General features: G+C 54.0%; 1 protein-coding gene across 3 annotated transcripts in view; it reads left to right on the forward strand.

Moving 5' to 3' along the window:
- DPP6 (dipeptidyl peptidase like 6) overlaps positions 1-20,517 on the forward strand; it is a 532,157-nt gene that overhangs the window by 139,898 nt on the left and 371,742 nt on the right. Inside the window, exon 1 of one of the 3 annotated variants that reach the window (XM_037131931.2) lies at positions 6,780-7,013. The exons of the other annotated variants lie outside the window; for them this stretch is intronic. Coding sequence (XP_036987826.2) covers positions 6,780-7,013 — 234 coding nt within the window. Of the gene's footprint in view, positions 1-6,779; positions 7,014-20,517 lie in introns of those variants that run through there. 3 annotated transcript variants of the gene reach the window in all.

Consider the following 20,517-nt stretch of genomic DNA (forward strand, 5'->3'; position numbering starts at 1 on the left):
AATTTCAGTGTCTCTTGGTATATTTTGTTTGCTTTTTTTTAATTGATTATGTTCCAGTTAAAGGTGAGGTCATATGGTATTTGTCCCTCACTGTCTGGCTTATTTCACTTAGCATAATGCTCTCCAGTTCCATCCATGCTGTCGCAAAGGGTATAAGCTCCTTTTTTTCTCTCTGCTGCATAGAATTCCATTGTGTAAATATACCATAGTTTCTTGATCCACTCATTTGCTGATGGGAACCCTAGTGCACTGTTGGTGGGAATGCAGACTGGTGCAGCCACTGTGGAAAACAGGATGGAATTTCCTCAGAAAACTAAAACTGGAACTGTCTTTTGACCTGGCAATTCCAATGCTAGGATTATATCCTAAGAACCCTGAAACACCAATCCAAAAAGACCTTTGAACCCTAATGTTCATAGCAGCATAATTTACAATAGCCAAGTGCTGGAAGCAACGTAAGCGGTCTTACTTTCTTGGCTGTGTCTGGCTGGCCAGCCCTGCCTTCTCGGGCGGGTTACTGAGCCTCCCACTCAGCCTCCCTGAATGCGAGCCCTGCCCTGCATCCTAGGGGAGCACCAAACCTCCTCCACCCCTTAGGCCTGGGGTCCTTGCACGTGGCCTCAGTTTTTATTTTCGGTAACTACTTCTGTTGGCATGCAGGTGAGGATGGAAGGGCATGGCAGGGTCCAAGGAATCAGCAGTTTGAATGACCCTGTTTCTGTCTTTCCTCTTCTCTTCTCTTGCTGCTTTTAAGCAAAACCCTAAGAGACGCTTGTAGGGGACATGGGGCAAAAATAAAAAACCCAAGTCAGGGCTCAGTCTACTCTCGTAGCCTGTTTTACATTTCATTCCATGGCTGACCTGGCCTTGATTTTCAAAAATGCTCCTCCTTGGTCACAAGAGAGCAGATGGAAGCTTTCTCTTCTGCCAGCACGCAACCATCACCACTGTTGGTTAAAGAACAGAAGCACCGAATTGCAGAGGCTCATTAACGTCGCTTTAACCTTGAAGGGAAGCAGATTGAACTTAATTCTCTGGACTCTGAGAAGTGAGCAGCATGAAGAGGGCAGGGGGCACCAGGCTGATGGAGCAGAGTTGCTTTCCTGTTAAGCGAATATGCTTGATAGAGGAATGGGGACCTTTCAGATAACGACCTGGTTATGTTCAAATGACTACTGGGGACAAACAAAAAACAACAGACGCTGTCCTGTTTGTCACACCCTAAATCTCTGAAGAGCCTCTGGAAAACACTGCAGACAGACGCAGTGGCTGCATCAGGAAGTCCGGAAAGGCAGGTGCTGGTGCCTGTCTGGCAGGCGGAGTGGTTACCTGGTTAGTTCCTGCCACCGCGTTGGTGCTAAAACGCAAGGTTTTGTAAGTATTCAGAAAGCAGTAAGGAATTTTCAGAGAAAAAGAATGCATAGCATACTGCTATCGATCCGGAGCAAAAAACGAGAATGAGAGGTGAGGAGGAGAAGGTGAAGAAGGGAAGGTAAAGATGGGAGGGAAGAGGCAGGGGCTGTGGTTGGGTGTCCAAGGCGGGAGGTGGAGAAGGAGGGGACGAATCCCTAAGGGAAGGACGGGGAGGTTCTGACACTGGCCTCAAACCACAGCATCCTTGCTGGGTGGACGGCAGCCATTCTCCTGCGTCGGGGCTGCTGAATGTACACGTGTCGATCCCCCGTGTGCGCCCCCTGCTGGTGCACTTAGCCGTCCGTGTGTCTTGAACTGCGGGTAAAAATACCTGGCCGATGCCCAGGGGCGGCACTGAAATGCAGAGAAAGGGCTTCTGGGAGATTAAATGGAACCTCGTTAGTTTTACAGTAAGCCTTTCGGTTGGGTTAAAACAAATGTTTGTCTTAAAACACGTCGATCTGTCGGTATCTATTTGCAAAGCTCAAAGTGAACTCCATTCATACTTGAATGTTGTGGTTTGTCAAAGCCAAGAACGGCCATTCTTTGTTTCTTGGGCCAGATGTTTCCTGTTTGTAAAGTTTGTGAAGAAGTACGCAGACCCTAGTTGGTAGACATCTTGCAAAAAAAGAATTTAAAAATATTTATTTATTTTTAAAGGGAGGGGAAAGGAAGGAGAAAGAGGGAAACATCCATGTGTGGTTGCCTCTCATGCGCCCCCTACTGGGGACTTGGCGCACAACCCAGGCATGTGCCCTGACTGGGAATCAAACCAGCAGCCCTTTCGTTGGCAAACCCGTGCTCAATCCACTGAGCTACATCAGCCAGCACTAAAAAATAATTTTTTTAAAGAGAGAAATACATGAAGGTGGAGTGAGAGTTGAGTTGAGAAGGTGCTTTGTATTCGTGCATTCAGCACTGTACTTTCTCAAGCTACTCCATTATTTGTCTTATTTCCCCCATTGATAGGAGTTCAAGGTGATAGTATCTACAAGATACCTGATGCCCTGTGGTGTGGGAAGCCCTCCCTTCAGAGCAGCCTACATCGGCCACTTCATTTCTCCACGTTTCACAGCTTGGAGAGAAATAAAAACCCGAAACAGTCTTCTGCCCTCCACCTCCTCCCCCTTATAGAGTGAACTACAGGAATATGACCCTCTCCTAGAGATAAGGAAACCTCTTAGCTAATGAAAATCGCGCTTAGGCTGCTGAACTCAATGTGCTTTTGGTATTTTTGCAATGCTTAGCTTGCACAGGGACCCAAAAGTGGCCTTCACTGTCATTTTAAAAAAAGGACGACCCACCAGATTTTGCAGCATCTGCCCAATTCCAGTGACTTAATCCTATTTGCTTTGCACCTTGATTCCTGGGAAAATAAACACATGCGTTCTTATTTCTTTATTCAATGACAGGGTAGCAGGAATCCTATGAAAGTACACAGGAATATGGGTCTGCGAAGCTGATTTTTAGCATTAACGAATTAAAATCTCGGTATGAAATGATCCACAGAATATTTTCAGAAATATTTTTGCATACTTGCCTAGTAAGTGGGATAGAACGCCACTTCAGTCGCGCGTCTTGGGGATGCTCAGGGACAGGCTGAGTGGGGGGTCATTGACCAGTTCTCCGCTGCAACGCTGCCGCTGTTTGGAATGCCCACCGCGAGGTTCTGCTGCTCTTCCCAACCTCTCTCCCCTTGTCTGGGGCGTGGGGTTCTCAAAAGGTCATGGAAGACAACAAGCGAGTCAACGACGTCACATACGCTTTAAATGCCCCAGCTCGCTATTCTCTGCAGTTGCTCTGCGTCACTCACCCTAAACTGGTAGCCGATTTACTCTCTTGCATTCAGTACAACTAAAGGCGCGCGGCAACCCGTGTGCGGATGCGCAGGGTAAATGTGGACGTGCGCGCGCGAATAGTTGCGGAGGCGCCTGCGCAAATGTGCGCTCGAATCTAAGAACCTCCGTCCCCACGAGCCGCGTTCCCTGCGCCAGGTGGAGGGCGGGAGCCCACCTGTACCTAGGTCAGTTCCGGGGTTGTTCCCGCAGACTGCACCTGCGGGCCCTCCCAGGGCCTGTCTTGGCCTTGGCCTTTCACTGGCAACTTGCTTTCTTCACACTAGCCTTGGAGCGGCTCCTGCTTGACACCCCTCATTTGTCCTGTTTAATTTTCAGATTTTTTCCCCCTCAGCACAAATTGTACCTCTACCCTCCCTCCAACTGTGTATGACTTTGTAGTTTTTTTCATTTTCTAACTATCTGAAAACAGAAATTACTCATCTTAGTGCTTGAATAATTTTTTGAAGTACCCCTAAATTTTATTGTCATTGAAATAGAACAGGGATTGAGTATAACCCCCTCTAAAAATCAATTTTAAGCCCCATACATAACACGAGCTTTTAACAGAAAATCTAGCTTTTCTCCCCAGCCTCCCTGGTGGTGGGATAAGCCTGAAAAGTACCCCATAATTCCTGGCTTGAATTTAGCCTAAATAGAGCACAACCTCCAATATAAATCTCAGCAGTGCGCATACAACTCAGATGGAGGGTTGGGAAGAGGATTTTAATTTTGACTAAATTGCCCTTTGAATACTTACAAACTCATTAGATAATATGATTTTTTAAAAAAGATTTTATTTTTAGACAGAGGGGAAGGGAGGGAGAGAGGGAGAGAAGCATCAATGTGTGGTTGCCTCTCTTGCGCCCCCTACTGGGGGCCTGGCCCACAACCAGGCATGTGCCCTGACTGGGAATCCAACCAGTGACCCTTTGACTCGCAGGCCGGTGCTCAATCCCCCTAGCCACACCAGCCAGGGCGAGAATATAGTTTTTAAACATGAGGGACACCTGTACCTTTATCTCCCATCGTCGAATGTGTTGTTGCTGACACCATACAGCCATACTGCTTCCTTAGGAGCGCACCGTGTTGTATAAAATGTGAGCACACCAAGTATACAGAGTGCTTCTTTTTAGTCTGTGTAACACATACATGTCCCTTTCATACACTTTACATAAGTGAGGCCCTAATCACGTCTCTATTCACTGGAACGCCAGAATCGGGAGCCCCAGGCGGCAGCTGGAATGGTCCTTTCAAGCCCCATCAGGAAAGGCAGCCTCCAGGGATCAGAAGCCCAGTGGGGGCGGCGATGGGGCCGAGAGCCAGCCTTTCAGTTTATCTGAATATGATGCCTTTTAGTTTCCTGTGTTCCTCTGTCTTCAAAGGGAAGGGGGGTGGCCAGCTTTCACCCGCTGGCCCTGTGCTGGGCCACCCAAGGACCCTCTTAGCTGCAGGGATACTGGTCTCCCTGGTTTTTAAGTTGCTGGGAAGGGAATGTGTTTTTAAAGCACTTTCACGGTGGCACTTTGCACGCAGCGAAGGGAAACCACACAGGATGATGGGGCAGGTACTTGATGGAAACAAAACTGCCCCCTGGCCCAGAGCTTGGAGAGCCTGAGGGAGGGCGTCCTGTCCCGGGAGTGGGGGTGGGGGGGCACTGTTCACGGCAGCCAGCTTCTCCCTCCAGGCTGGAGACAGCGGAGGGAAGGTCACAGCCAGGCAGGGCCTCGCGGGCAGCACCCGCGTCTGGACGGCCTTGGACTCGGACCCAGCCGAGTATGTTGTGCTGAGGGGTCGCCTTCCCACTCCCTGAACCCCCAAGTAGAAGTGGTCCCAGAGCCGCAGCCAGCGGAGCCCTGAAAGAGGCAAAGATGAAGCGCCCATTTTGTCCTGGTGGGAGCAGCACAGGGTCCCTGCGGGGCAGTCTCCCACCTGTCCCTGCTCTGGATTTGGGGGCTCTTGTCCTGGCCACCGCTCAGGGTGGCAGAGACCCTCCCTGGGGAAGGGATGCAGACAGAAGGGGGGGGGAGGCCCTGGGAGGAGGGTGGGGTGAGTTTAGGAAGGAAGCGAGAGCGTCCAGAGTCTCTGGAAGGAGGGAGAGGACCCCAGAGCCGGGGGAAAGGAGGGAAGGAGGGAGGGAGAGAGCCCAGCGCCTGCGTCCTGGCGTGGCAGCCCAGCGCGCGGCCAGGCCGCATCCTTCCACACGGGGGCGCTGGAGCACGTTGTAATGCATCGAGAGAAAGAATGCCACCCTGACCCGGCACCCTTCTGTGTCCTTTCTCCCCTCTCACTGCCCCCCCCCCCCCCCCCCACCACGCAGGGGTGGGGATGGAGCAAGCTCTGGGAAAGTTGCCGTATCCAAACGCTTCAGCCCCGGCCTGCATTTACTGAAAGGGAAAAGGAAGATGAGGTGGGGGTGGGGGGGCGATGTATACACATTGGGGATGTGTGGGGAGGAGCGTTGAATCCGCAGCTCCGGAGGCTCCAGGCGGTCCCCCCTCGCCAGCCTTCCCTTCCCTTCTTTCTGAGGCCGGGTGAAGGGAAGTGGGTGCTTTCGGCCTGGAGCCTGGTTTGGGAAGGAGGGCGGGCACACAGAAACCAGGGTCTCGGAGCCCCCTCCCTCCCAGCCCCACAGTTGGTCCGCGCTCATCCCCATGCGCATCCCAGGGGTCCTGGCCGCTGCTGTTTCAAGTTGGGAAGGAAAGCTGGAGACAAACAGGAGGGAGGCCAGGCTGCCGCTGCCAGGGGCAAACCCGCGGACGCAGAGTGCGGCCCCTCTGGGAAGAAGGGCCTCTGGGGTGCTGTCTCCCACCCTGAGGCCCACCCCCCTCCCCACCATGGGCCTCTTCTCACCAGCTCGGTCCCCGCACCATGGGGCGCTACCTCTTGGCAGGGCCGCGAAGCCCCGAGCCCCCAGCGCGCACCCACCTCTTGCGTCCCTCCCGGCCGGCCCCCACGACCTGCGAGACCCTCCTCCCTCACAGCGTCCCACGTACCCCATACCCGAGAGCCCGCCCGTCCTCACTGCCAGAGCCCGCCACCCCGGCGCCATTATCAGGCGGGTGGCGGGCCTTGTGGGGAGGAGGAGCCGCGCGGGGGGCCGGGCCGGCGGGAGCGCGGAGATGCGCCCAGGAGGTTCGCTGCTCTCTCGGTGCCGCCGATGCTGGGGCCTAGGCATCTCCCTTCCTTTATCTTGTCTGGCATTTTTCTTCCTTTAGTGGCTTTGATTAGGCCCTTCGTGGCCGTGGCGAGGAGTTGAAAAAACAGAAAAGGGAAGAGAAAAAGAACACGCCCCCAGACCCGGGCCTCCCGGAGCGCCAGGGAGGGGGCGGAGGAGGCTGAGCCTGGCTGTCGCTCGGCTGGGACTTGAGAGTGGCGCGCGGAGGAGCCGGGCCCGCAGCCGCTCGCCTTCCTCCCTGCTCGTCTGCTCTGCTCCGCTTTTCCCCTGGAGGGGGTGGGGAGCGGGAACCGCGAGGGAGAACGCCGAACGCCGAACCGCCCAGCGGACAGCGAGAGCGCGCGCGGGGACCCATGGCTTCGCTGTACCAGAGGTTCACGGGCAAGATCAACACCTCTCGGTCCTTCCCGGCGCCCCCAGAGGCGAGCCACCTCCTGGGAGGCCAGGGGCCGGAGGACGATGGCGCGGGGCCCAAGCCCCTGGGATCCCTGGCGCCCACGGTGGTGTCCCGGGAGCGCGGCGGCGCGGGCGCGGGTGGCCGACCCCGGTTCCAGTACCAGGCACGGAGCGACTGTGACGACGAGGACGTAAGAGCATCTTGGTGGGTGGGGGGCGGTGCGGGCTTGGGGCTGAGCGCACAGGGAGGCAGGGGTGACTTCGCCTGCGCGTCTGACGGTCTTTGGTCGTCCTCTCCCTCCTCCCCTCCCCTCCCCTCCCCCAGCGCGCCCAGGAGCGCCCCCAAAGACACTCCTGGGCGGCGATCCCGGTCGCTGCTGTGTTGGGGCGGGTCTCTGTGTGCCACGGCCGCAGCCAGGAGTTGGTGGCTTAACGGAGCAGCGTTCGTGGCGCCGCCCCCCACCCCAACCCCGCAAGTGGGATCGCAGTGGGGTGGATGTCTGTTGTTCGCGGTGTGGGGCCGTGGATGCCACGCAGAGAATTTGGTCCGGCCGTGCTGGCAAGTTGATTTTTCCGTGTTTCTGCTTGAAGACTCGGGGAAGACAACGTCCCAGGCTCATTTCTCCCCGCCTCCCACCTGTCACAGGAGTCTGTCCATTGCGTCCCCCCCATCCTCTGTCCCTTCACTCACGCGCCCCTCCTTCTCACGTTTCCACCCCTCCCCACACACACTGCCGGTTGTGGGTGATTTTCTTTAATGAAAAAAAAGAGAGGAAGAGAACGAAAACCGTGGCACCCGAGGCCCAACCACCTGTCTCGGGGCCCAGGTCAGTTTCTGCTTAGGGGCCGGGCCTGACTCCAGTGCCTGCCCGGCCTTGGACTAGCAACTCCACCTTCGGCTGTGCTGGCGGAAAACTTCTCCTGGAGCAGGTTCGCCACTCTCCTCAGGCCAGGGAGCCCGGGTTTCAAAGGTTGGATTTGCATATCGCCTTAGTAACCGGAGACTCAGGCCGGACAAGGGGGAGCTGCACAGAGAGGTTTGGACTCCACGGTGCTTTCAGGGGCCCGGCCAGGGAGCATCATGAAGAGAGGGAACTGCTCTTTTTTCTTTTTCCCTGAGATCTTCTCCTCCCCGGGGTGGGGGGGGGGGAGAAGAAATCCCAGACAAACTCTGAGACAAGCAGCAGGGCTGCTTCGGCCTCTGGGGGCCTGCCGGGTGGGCCGGCTGGTAGCACCGCCTTCAGTGCCAGTACTTTCAGGAACTCCCCCCTGGGGTGCCCCTGGGCACAGGTCCCCAGACAGACCCCTCAGTGTCCCCTGACATACACAGGGCAGCACACATCCCTGCCCTGAGTGGGAGGTCATGTCCCTTAAACACCCCCTGTGTGGGTCACCCTGTCTTGCTACTTGGCATCTCTCTATAGCACGGTTCAAAGGGTGTGTGAGGGGCGGGGGTGCTTTTACTGGGACAGTTGTGAAAGAAAACCCACTGAGGTTTTCGTTGTTCCTGGTCGTCTTGGTCTTGTGTGACGAATGGAGGATGTGGCAAGTGTCACAGAGATGTGGCAACTGTCACAGAGATGACCAGACTTTGAGTGTGGTTTGTGAGAGGCGGTTTGTGTGTGTGTGCACACACCCGAAGAGATCTGGCCGGAGGATTCGTGCCTTGGATCCTTTGCAGACACCCTGGTTACAGGAATTGCTCTCTCAGAGACGCGGGTCCCTCATATGAGTGGGCCAGGTCCCCAGGGAAATGCAGGGACCCTTCCTTTAGGCACTGGGTCCCAGGGCTGGCAGTGTCTGCCAGGGGTTTCCTTGGGGCCGGGGGAAGAAGATTCTGGAGGCTGAAACTGCTGGGAGTCTCGGGAGAGACAACTGAGCTGCAATGCAGAGAGGAGTGATGTACTTTTTGCCTTGAACCCGACTTAGAACCGTGCAGCTGTGTTCTGCGGGGAGCGAGGGCCACATGCACTTCCCCTGGGCGGACTGTAGGTGTCGCTAGGGGAGAGGCCCCGAATTTCCTTTCCCTCAATCCCCACCCATCCTTTTCTTTTCCTTCGAACCTTTGCCGGGAGCACACCTTTCCTTTCTGATGGACGCCTGTCTTGAACTGGGTCTCAGACAAGCAGAAGGGTTGAACAGAGGAACAAGTGGGCGATTTAACATGTGCGAATTATTGCTGCGGATAGGGCCCTGAACGGCAGACCTAACAATTCCATCAAGTCCTGACGGGCGTGTGTTTTTCTTGGAAACTGCAGAGGAGCATGTGGGGTATCACTTTAAATACAGTGTGTGTGTGTGTGTGTGTGTATTTATAATATCTTTATGAAATATACATAACCAGTGAAAACGTCTGATTAAACCAATGTCACAAGGCTAAATGTAGCATCGATTTCTTAAAACTTTGATGTGCTTTTCTCAGAAACGCTATTGGAAAAGACACATCTAACAATGCACTCAAAAGGTGGGTGCACACAGTGAAGGGGTCACTTTTCCCCAGAACAGAGCCTAGTTCCCCGAAGATGAGAGCTACTACTTAGAAACACAGTTGCTATAAAAACTGTTTCCCTGACACCGGCCCTTGTCAAGACTACAGAATCCTGAGTAGTCGTTTCGCTGCTCACGTGGCCTTTATACTATGTATCCAGGCGCGTGCGTTTGTAATACCGACCTGCGGAGTTTGGGAGCGCAGAGCTCGGGTGGGGGCTGTCCGTGGTGCTGAAGTGTTATCTGCGTTAGCGCACAGCCATTTCTAGCAGGTCTGCAAAGTCCCAACCCTCACACTGGTGGCTTTTTACTGCCTTTGCGACGCCAGGCCTAAGCAAAGTAGTCACATGCTGAGGTTACTCGGCAGGAAATTAACCAGCAGTGCATTACGTATTTGTATAAAATCTGCACAAAATCTGCATCTGCCAGAGACCCCCCCCCGCCCCCCCCCAGTGTAGCACGACCGACAGGCCTGTTTGGGGTGGGCGGGGTCTAAGATGTCGAGTCTGACTTGGACATGGAAATAGAGCCAGTCTGCCTTCTCAATCAGAGTTTCCTCATCAACGTTAGATTTAGTTCAATGTCTAGTCAATTCCTTGAGCTACTCCTCTGAGGAATCAACAGCTATTTTGATCTCAACTTCTATTTGTGGGTTTAAAAAAAATGAAGCGACTCTTTAAAGGGAATGTTGCTGGAAGTGACTTTTTGATGGAATTTAGTCACTTCAAGAGGGACGAACTGTGTGACTAATGTTAAAATACTGAACTCTGTCATGTCTCATTCTTTAATTTAAAGGTTTTATCTATTTATCTATTTATTTTTAGACAGAGGGGAAAGGAAGGGGAAAGAGAGGGAGAGAAACATCAATGTGTGGTTGCTTCTCACGTGGCCCCCACTGGGGACCTAGCCCTCAACCCAGGCCTGTGCCCTGACTGGGAATCGAACCAGCGACCCTGTGGTTCACAACCTGCTCTCAATCCACTGAGCTACACCAGCCAGGGCTATCATGTCTCATTCTCAAGTGTTTCTTTTTTATTTCTTTTTAATGTTTTAAAATTAAAATATAGTTGGTGAACAATATCACATTAATTTCAGCTGTGTATTTTTAAAAATATTTTAAAGGACTTTGGAGGGCTTGGCTCCTAGCAGGGCCGTAGCACTTTTGAGGTCATATCAGCACGTTCCTGTGGTCCTCATCTCTGGCGACGCAGGTTTCCGAACAATACAAATGTGAGGGCAGAAGGCTTTTAAAACAACGAAACTGGCCCGAACAAGGACGGAGCAGGGACGCTCTGCGTTCACTGTCTGTTGGCCTGGCGGTGGGGCCAACTTCACTGCGCTCCAGCACCCAGCCAGCCAGCCGGCCTGTCCCCCCCTTCCCCTCCATCCTGATGTTCCACAGGTCCCATGTCAGCACCCCAATCATTTCTCCTAGAGATTTATAAACTTCAATTTTTTTTCAAGCAGCTTGGCTCCACACCTGGGCTTCTGTGCCCGATTAGTTTTTCTGTTCCAGTTTGCAACATTTCCACGTATCTAGTTCCAGGTTGTTTTTCTAATATATGAGGACAAATGTCCCACTGTCTGCTAGGCCCTATTACCCCATGACAAGCTGGGCAGTGCTGAGGGCACCCAGCTGCAGGGCGGTGACAGGGGGCCCCGGGCGGTTCGGCGCTTTCCCTGAGGAACGAAGCCACCTCAGCTCCTCCTTTGGGGAAGCTCCCCCAAGCCCGTGCTGGGGAGTGTGCTGTGGACATGCGCTCCCGCTGTCACTAATAATGTCACCCTTTAATGTTCCCTTTGGTGCTTCCTCCTTTTCTTGCAAACAGAAACAAAGACCATCTTCCTTGGTCCCGATGGCCGACTCTGGTGACTGTCCTATTTCTCTTCTTTTACTCTCCCAGTTCTGTGCCACTGACACCGCTTTTAGCTGTCAACATCCTCCTTACTTCACTTGGTGGCAGACTTACACTCCTATTGTCCTCACTCCGGAAGCTGCCCTCAAAATGTCATCGGTGTCTTGGTGACTTCACATGGTGTCCTGGTGCTCCCTCCGTAGCCTCGGCTGCTACAGTCTTCGCTCTTGGCAATCATCAGCACATGTGTCAAAGTCTGCACTTTTTTTTTTTGGATCATGTGTCTTTCATGAGCTACATAAATTCATGCCTCGTCTGCCTGTCTCTCTCTCTCTCTCTCTCTGAACTTGGCCTTTCAGTTCTTTGGTAAATTGCTTCCTTCTCTTGCCCTTCGTGTTGGAGATTAAGGGGACCCAGGCGCCAAGATTTGGGTCTCTCCTGTTCTGTCCTTGCCTTTCAAGCCTTCCTGTTAAGATGAATGAGATGTGAGATGAATCAGAATTAAGATCAAGGGAGCTGAGTATGTGCCGCAGCTTTTGTGGTAGAAGGTTTTATGGCGTGTGCTCATTTCTTCGGAGATAACGTGGGGAATTGGGAGGGGATTCCTTCCAGGCTCTCGCCCCTCACGTGAAGCCGCTAGACCCTGGGTTGTTCTTGTGCTGGTGACAAGTACCCACATGGGGTCGATCTCCACCTTTGTCCCTCCCCCTCCCTTTGCATGTGCTTGGTCCCCGTGATGTTCAACCTCATCTCCTCCTTTTGACCACTAGTAGTGCCAATCCCGGCACTTCCCGGCACTTCCTGGCACTTCCCGGCACTTCTGGAAGTCTGGACAGGTCCCACTCTGTTAATGTGCTGCTTCCTTTCTTGTAACATTCAGTGTGTCCCTAGATAGGCCTTGGGGTCCCCGAATGGGGTTAACACCCGAATGCTCAGTGAATAATCACTCAACTTTTTCTCCTTTTCACTATCTTTTCTTCCTTCCTTCTTTTCTTCATCAATTATGCTTTACTTTCACAGTATTTTGTATGAGTTTCAGGTGTGGAGCACAGTGGTTAGACAATCATAAACGCTTTACACAGGGTCCCCCCCCCCATATTCCCAGCACCCATCTGGCACCTCACACAGTTGTCACAACATCATCGATTACCTGGCCGTTACAAAACAGTCACGGGCTACCTTTTGACCCAGAGATCTCACTTCTTGAAATATATCTGAAGAAAACTGAAACACTAATTCAAAAGAATACACGCACCCCTACGCTCATTGCAGCGTTATATGCAACCACCGAGGTTTGGAAGCAGCCTGAGCGCCCGTCAGTAGATGAGTGGGTAGAACAACAGTGGGGCGTGTACACAATGGGCCACCCTGTGGCCACGCAAAAAAGAAGGAAATCTTACCTTTAGCGACAGCATGGATGGACCTGGAGAACATTATGCTCAGTGACATAATCACCCGGTCCTTGTGATGTCACTGGGATGTGGAATCTAACGAACAAAATAAACTAACGAGATAGAACCAGAGGCCTGGGCACAAGGAGCAGACTGACAGCTGTCAGAGGGCGGGGCCTTGGGGGACTGGATGAAAGAGGGGGAGGGACTAAGCCAAAAACCCTCACAGACACAGACAACAGTGGGTGGGTAGTCGGAGGGAAAGCGGGGTAGGGGGGTAGAAGAGGTCAAGGGGGGTAAATAGGGGCGTGGGGACAGAGGGAGACTTCGCTTGGGGTGATGGGCGCATGGTGCCGCGTGCAGAGGGCGTTTTGTTGAGTTGCACACTCGAAACCTGCGTGGCTCTGTGACCCCGTGTCACCCCCACGCATTTGGTTGAAAGTTAGTCGTGGGGTTGGTGAAATACAACATAGAGAATGCAGCCCCTTAACTCTGAAAAAGATAATCCAATGCCTGTCAGGAACTTGGCCTCTCTCAGCACAGAGACTGTCGTCACGACAGGAGGGTGTCCTTGTCACAAGGAAGAGACACCTGCACACCGGGCAGGAGGTGAGTGGCGGGCGCCGCACACTGTAGTCTGTTAAAGCCGAGCTGCATGTCCCCCGGGTCACCTTCCCCGTGACCTTGGCTGGGGAGGAAAACCACAACCAGGGCTCATCTTTGGGCAGGAACTGGTGTTACGGGGGAAGCCTGATTTCTTCACCTTTGGTCGAGTCAGTTGTCGACTGTAAATTACAGGAAACAGACTTCAGCATGTTCACAGGACTTTGCTCTCTAGAGCCAGCCAAGGACAAGCATGGGTTTGCTTAAAGCCAAATGTGCTCATGAAGAATGAAGATTCTGCCGGTAGACTTGAGCTCCGTGGCACAGGAAGACTTGTGAGGGAGGCGTAGAAACCCACCACGTGGGGCGTGCTCTGTATTGTTGCCGGTGTGGCTTTCAGACCTTACCTGGGTGCGTTACCTGCAGATTCAAGGGGGTCCGAGGCATTAGGAGAACCGGAGATCAATTCGTATTTCTAACAAGGGAACGAGCTCCTCTTCCCGCGTGACATTAATATGCTGTTTTCACTCTGTAGACAGGAATCCCTCTAGATGTTGGCTTTGGACATTCTTTTCCTTCATAAAATAGAGCTTTTTGAAATTTCGTACCCAGAGTTTTTACTCCTTCAGAGTCGGGGTGATGAATGAGTTTAGAGTTTGAAGGCAACTGGCAGAGCGTGCGGAGCTGGGTATCAGTGCCGATTCTGTAGAACCTGCTCCTTTAATCCCCGTGATGGTAACAGTGAACTTATCAGTGCATTTATCTCAGCGATAGATGTTATTGATCCCTCCTGTGGAGCGTTGCCTCAGCAAACAATATGCACAGTGATCGGTTTACAGTCAAATTCTGCCTGATTTCGGGTGAAAGGCATTGAGTGGCCCGGGTGCAGTTTTGATGTTTTGCTTCTGTTTTCATTTACATCAGTTTGATATCATTGTCTGAGTAGAGAAACAAATGAAACAAAACAAAAAACCCTCCACCTTCCCGGTGAATGACTTTTGGAGCATTTGTAACCATTGAGCACGGTGAAAAAGAGCAGTTTAAAATCCAATAGCATCTCATTTCACAAACGAGCCGATGGGTATGTGTCTCTGATACTTTTTGGCAAATCGCGTGTGTTCTCTGGGGCTCAGAGACGGTCAGCCTCGCCCGGTGTCCTGCGTTCTGGCAAGTCCATGATCAACTTTATTATGTCGCCGAGTTTTAACAGGAGGGACGGTGTGTGTGGAAAACTATGAAAAGCACGTCATCGTGGGCTCTTTGTTAAATGACCCACAATATGTTCTTGCGCTTTTGCAGGGTATTTTATACACCACGCACCCGCCCTGGGAGGGGTGTGAGGTGCGTCAGCAAGATGGGGAGCGGAGATGCAACAGGGGAGCTTGGGAAGATCCGGGAATACAGGGCGTTGTGTAAGGGGAGGGAGGGGGGACTGAAGCAGAAAGTCAGGGTGGAAAAACTCAAGCGAGAATCACTGGACTCCAGTTCCCCCAGCCATTTTCTCCAAAACACTCAATTTTCTAAACTCTATTCAGACCCTTCCTGGGCCTTGTGCCAACTCTATGCCCCCCCCCCAAGTTCAATGCAGCCTTATTTACAACTTCCACGATCGGGAAGGAACCCCAGCTTCCATCCATCGGTGATGGGGCAAAGACAAGGTCCGTGCGTACAACCGAATAGCACTAGGTCCCAAAAAACGGAACCTTGTGGATGGACCTCAAGGGTCTCGGGCTAAGTGGGTAAGTCAGGCAGAGTCAGTCAAACACCACAGGATTTTTCTGATACGTGGAATCTGAAGAACAAAATGAACTAAGGAACAAAGCAGAAACAAGCGCATAGACACAGAACACTTTGATGCTTATAAATGGGAGGGGGGTTGTGGGGGGCAAGGATGAGAAAGGGGAGGGGATTGAGTAGCCCAGACTCTCGTGGGGACGGGCGGTCCAGCACCGGGAAGAGCCATTAATGTGGTGACGGCCACGGATGGGGCCACGTGGTCACTGGCCTGACGGAGGGGAATTGCTGTGTAAATTACATAAACGTCCAACCACGAAGCTCTACATCTGAAACTGATATAATATTGTATGTCAACTACCACTGACAAATAAAAAGCAGAAACAAAGCACCAGGGGGACTGTGCTTCTCTGTCCCTAAGAGATCGGTGTGGCCCTGAATTTCCGTGGCTGGTGGGACGGGGGTGTCAGCCGGCACTTGTAAGTGGGGCTGGGGTGCTACACTGTCCTCCTTCTGGCCAGCAGTCTTCCACGCGGTGTCTTAGCAACAAGACTTCCGGAGACCCGTCAAGTCCGAGGAGTAGAGGGTCTAGTGCAGAGGCTGCGAGCATGCCCGGTGCGGAGAAGCGTCTCCGTGCCCAAGCCCGTGACCTTGGCCGGGCTGTGCCCTTGCGTTTCCCACAGAGGGAGGACACGACTATTCATCATGTCGCAGTGGACAGGTGTGGGCGTTCACCGAGATGCAGGGAAGGTCCGCAGACACCACCTTTCACCCAACGCTTTCCCCCTCCGCCAGCGTCCTGCCGGTGACCGCTCTGTCTCCAGTTTGCCTGCGGGAAGGTGTCATGGGTGTCTCTCCCTCCTTCCCAAATTTTTCATGCCTCTGAGTGGATAGGAGCTTCAGCCCCTAGATGACTGGTTATCCTTTAAAGGGAGAGGGGGAGGCAGAAAAGACAGGGGCCTTGTTGCCATAGAAACGGAGCTGACCGGGGAGGAGCAGGACCCTGGGCTGGCAGTCGGGCGCTGGCCTTGCTGAACATGCAATCACCCGAGCGCTTCCTGGCTGCCGTCCTGCAGCTGCGGCGTGATCCCATCTGTCTGCAAGGCTCGGGTTCACGGAACGCTCCTGAGTGGAATCCTGATGCCCCCGCCCGGACCCCGCTGCCTCTGCTGGAACCCAGTCCTCCTTCCACCAGAGCTGTAGAAAAGGCCGCCTTGCCTGGGATTCAGCAGTGTCTTGCAGCAGGAGAGGACCGTGACGTGGCATTTGCGGTCCTCAGCATCTCCCATCCATCTTAGATTCTTGGGGGTCATTTTCTATGCCAACAGCGTCTTCCTGCCAGTGTCCTCAACGTGCTTCCTTTTGCTCCAATCCCACTCACCCACTGACCAAGTCAAGTTCATTTCCCTGCACCGTAGACAAGAGCTCTTCAAACTTCCTGCGGTCACTAGGAGCCCCCTCCGGACCCTCTGTGCATTGGGATTTTGCATTGGCTGTTCCATCTGCCCGAACACTGTTCCCTGGGGGTCCCCATGTCTGGCTGCATTGTGCCTTCGGGTCTCTGCCCAGAGTCGCTTCCCAAGAAAGTCACACTACCCACCATGTTTAAAATCGCAGCTCGCCCCGCCTGGCACCAGGGTCTTCCCCACCCTGCTCTGCTTGTATTTCTCTCATCACCTGGCATTTGTCACCTCCCAGTAGGGACTTGTCTTCCTAGGCTGCTTTGCTTGTGTCTCTGTCTGTTAGGACATCAGCTGAACTTGTGCAAGGATCTTCGGCCAGTTGGTCGTCTGATGGACCCAGGTGCCCCGGACAGCGACCCGCACATCCAAGGTGCTCAGTAAATGTTTGAAGCGAAGGAGGGAATGAAGAGATGGCAATCCTCCCTGAAAAGTCTCCAGTCGCTTCTCTCCAAAGAATCCCCGCTCCTTGAGTCCTGTTCTGCAAAGTGCTTTTGAACTTGAAAGACTTCTGGAATCAGAGCTCGGAAGCTTTGAGGTGGCTGCCTGTACGCGTCCCCACACAGACCCTTTTCTTTGCGGCGTTTCTTTCCTTGTTTGACTATGAACCGGCCCCTCCCGATGGTCCAACTTAAGACCATGGTCGATGCGATGAGTTCGTTGCTAGGGAAACCATAGACTCTGCTTTCGCAGGACCGGCTTTAAAAGCATAAGAGTTAGCATTTGTAATATTTTGTTAAAAAATAAGTAGGAGTTCAATGTGTTTGTTTATGTATGAGGATTGTTGCTGAGTTTTCTGTGGTTACAGAGAAAGTTGTAGAAAAGATGGTCTCGTTAGAGAGAATGCAAGTCTTTGAGAAGAAGAGATTTCTGTAAACTCAGGGAGGTCGTAGGTTGCTTTTTTATTAGAAATGTGCACCCCCTAATTTTCAGCTTGACAGGAAGAAAATGATCGTAGCTTCTCCTGTCCACGATCGTCTGATCTTCTGTCTCACAGGTAGCAAGTCGAATTCAAGTATTTTGAACTGGGTAGTGTTAAAGAAAAACTAGAGTTTCCCGGTCCAAGTGCAAAGTTTCTACCAGAAACACCCTTCCCGGGCTCTGCCATCGGGGACCTGGGGCTCTTCGGGTGCTCTCTGTGTCTGGTTACCACGATGGAGTAACCGGGCCCGGAGCCTGGAGCCCTTAGGTTTGGTCCTGACTCAGCTTCACCACCCCATCGACCTACAGAATGGCCTGGTGACCCGCCCTTCTGACGTGTCTCGGGGCTGCCGCGAGACTTTGATTCCGGCACTTCTGCAGAGTACAGGCTTGCAGTTTTCACGTTCTGTTGCCGGACAGGAAGGGACGCAAATGTATGTTGTAAGCGCTCCTCTCTTCCACCCACCCGAGAGCCAAGTGTCTCGCCAACGCAGAGGGGACGCACTGGCCCGCCCGTGTCGCCTGGTCTGTGTCGTAGGCAGCACTCAGAGGGACGGGGTACCAGGGACTTGCAGGCAGGCTCTGACTTTGTCCAGTGGTGTCAGAGCGCCCGCGACTGGACAGAGGTAATGCACCAGGTGGCAAGGACACAGGGGCCGTGGATGCTAAGTTCTCTAACCGCCGGATTTAAGTAACCAAGCGCCTCGGAACGTGCAAGGGTGAGACACTCCCGAAAGCACGGTTCCTGCAGTGTTACGTGGAGAATAGGAATGTGGGTCCTGGCTGGATGGCTCAGTTGGTTGGACCGTTGTCCTGTGACCTGAAACGTCCTGGGTTCGATCCCCATTCTGGGCGTGTACGGGAGGAAACCAATGGGTGTTTCTCTCTCACATGGATCTTTGTTGGTTTGTTTTTTAATCTCCCTCTCTCCCTTCTTCTCTCTCTCATATCTATAACATATTCTCAGGTAAGGATTCAAATAAACAAATGAATAAGTAAGTAAAGTAAAAAGTTTCAAACAAAAAGAATAGGGATGCGAGTTCATGTGCAAAGGCGTCAGAGCCCAGACAGGCGCTTTCAAGTCCAGGGTGGGGGGTGAATGGTGGCCATACACCCCCTCGCCCCCCCACCTGGCTCTCCACTGTGGGGGGCCCCAGTGAGCCGGGGGGGCCCAGTGATCCCAGGACACCTGCGGAGCTGCCCCCACCGCAAGCAGCCCAGACAGGCGGCCCCAGTGAGTCCCCCTCTGTCCCTCTCTGTGCATCTTGGAGGGGTCAGGGTGTATAATGTCAGGGGCCGTGGGGTGGTCCCAGAGTGCCACACTCAGCCTCTCCCTGTCACAGCACAGTCACGTGCTGGTCACTGGGGACAGAAATGGCTGGAGGAGGAGGGATGAGGTCACCAGCATTCAGGCTGGGGGCCAGAGAGACTGACCTTGGAGCAGCAGTGAGACCCAGACGGCTGGGGAGCAGGTGGCCCTGAGCGGGAAGGTCACCAGCCTCCGTGGGACAGCGTCCACTCTGTGCCCCGTCCACCAGCGATGCCCACAGATGACGTGGCCCTCAGCAGCCAGACCCCGGGCCTGGCTTTGCTCTCACGCATTGCAAATGGCGTGCTGGGGTTTCTGATGGGAGCCGCCCTGGGGAGGCAGAGGCGGAGAGGGGCGCAAAGCTTCCTGAGCTTGCCCCCTCCCCCAACCCCAGCCGCAGCAGCCACTGTCCTTGTTCGATATCTCACTTGTGTGCACAGTTTCGCGTGGAAAGGGGCTCTGGTATCAGCGCTCTGGTTTGGAGCACCGGCCCAAGCACACAGCAAGCACACGGATGCCGGGCGGTTCCGTGGTGAGCCGTTCTTGCTGCAGTGTGTGGAATGCAGCGGACCGAGTTCCGTGTGGGCGCGCCTGGCACCGCGGCGGTGACAGTAGCCAGGGCCTGGAGAGCGTCACCCGCCACCGGCAGGGCCACGGCGGGGGGTGGGTCCGTGGCGTGCACTCGGGTCCTGACTCTGCCTGCCGTTTACTCTTCACGTTACTGCAGGTTACCGAACAGTTTTCCGACTCCACTCGCCTCCCTTCTAAGCTGACGGGGGAAATTATGGCGTCTTTCTGGCCGGTTTATTGCGAAGGCGGAGTTAGTACAGGTTCAAACGGAGCAGCAGCTGCCCTTCCGTGAACAAAGCCAATCTTCCCATTCAGCCCTTTTTACCAGACGTGGTTGGTTTGCAGCAATAGGGTCCCAGGTCGGGCCCCCTCCAGAGAGCAGGGGAGGACGTGTGAGCCCCACACGGGTGCCTGGGACCTCGTGACAGCAGCAGAGGACACAGGGACACTCCCGGGGGTGATCACGGACAGCCGCAGAGCCCGAGGCCTTGAAACGCAGCTGGAAAGCGGTCGGTGAGAATCGCGGCCCGGGCTCCATCGCTGGGCTGAGAACCGGGCATATTCCACGGGGCCAGCGCTCGGTCAGCCTCGGTCCGACGAGGAGCTGTTCACGGTGGGACCCGGGGGCCAGCTGCTGGGTGAAGGGAACACACGGGCACCCACTCAACCTGAGACTTTATTAAAAACGGACACGTTAGCAGGTGCAGCCTCGTAAGATGCCGAGTGAAAGGAGAAGTGTCGGGTCGGCGCGGCTGTTCAGAAACGCAGCGAAAACTGTCCAGGCGCCGGCGTGACCACCGCGATTGAAACGCAGAAGATGCCGAGCCCACTCCCCAGCGTGTTTCTCAGAAATGCCACTCTGACACCACCCTTTTAAAAAACCATTTCTAGGATTTTTAAATGTTTTTATTCTTGTTTATTCTGTGACAGTTGTCCCCATTTCCCCCCTTTGTCCCCGTCGCCCAGCCCACCCCTCTCACCCGCAGTCAGTCTCCCCACCATGGTCCATGCCTGTGGGTCGTTCGTCCAAGTTCTGTGACTGGTCCCTCCCCCTTCTTCCCGCCACTCCCGCGTGGTCCCTCCCACCAGCCCCGCCCACCTCTGTCCTTGGTGCTGACGGCTGTTCCGGCAGCTCCGGCCGTCAGAGCGGTTAGTGGGGACACAGCTGCAGATGTTTGCACCCCCGCCCTCTCCCCTTGTGTCCTGGCTACGGTTCAGACTGGGCTGTTTCGGTGGAAGGTGTTAGGGGATGGGACCTCATGTTGTGACCCCTGTCCTCCAAAGGCACCCGACTCCCTGATCCCCGTGAGAGGCTCCTGGGACGTCCCGTGCGCCCACATCAGAGAACAGTCTGTTTGTCTTTC

The sequence above is a fragment of the Artibeus jamaicensis genome, unplaced genomic scaffold (assembly GCF_021234435.1).
Source record: "Artibeus jamaicensis isolate MK-2021 breed Jamaican fruit bat unplaced genomic scaffold, CSHL_Jam_final contig_718, whole genome shotgun sequence".
NCBI lineage: Eukaryota > Metazoa > Chordata > Mammalia > Chiroptera > Phyllostomidae > Artibeus > Artibeus jamaicensis.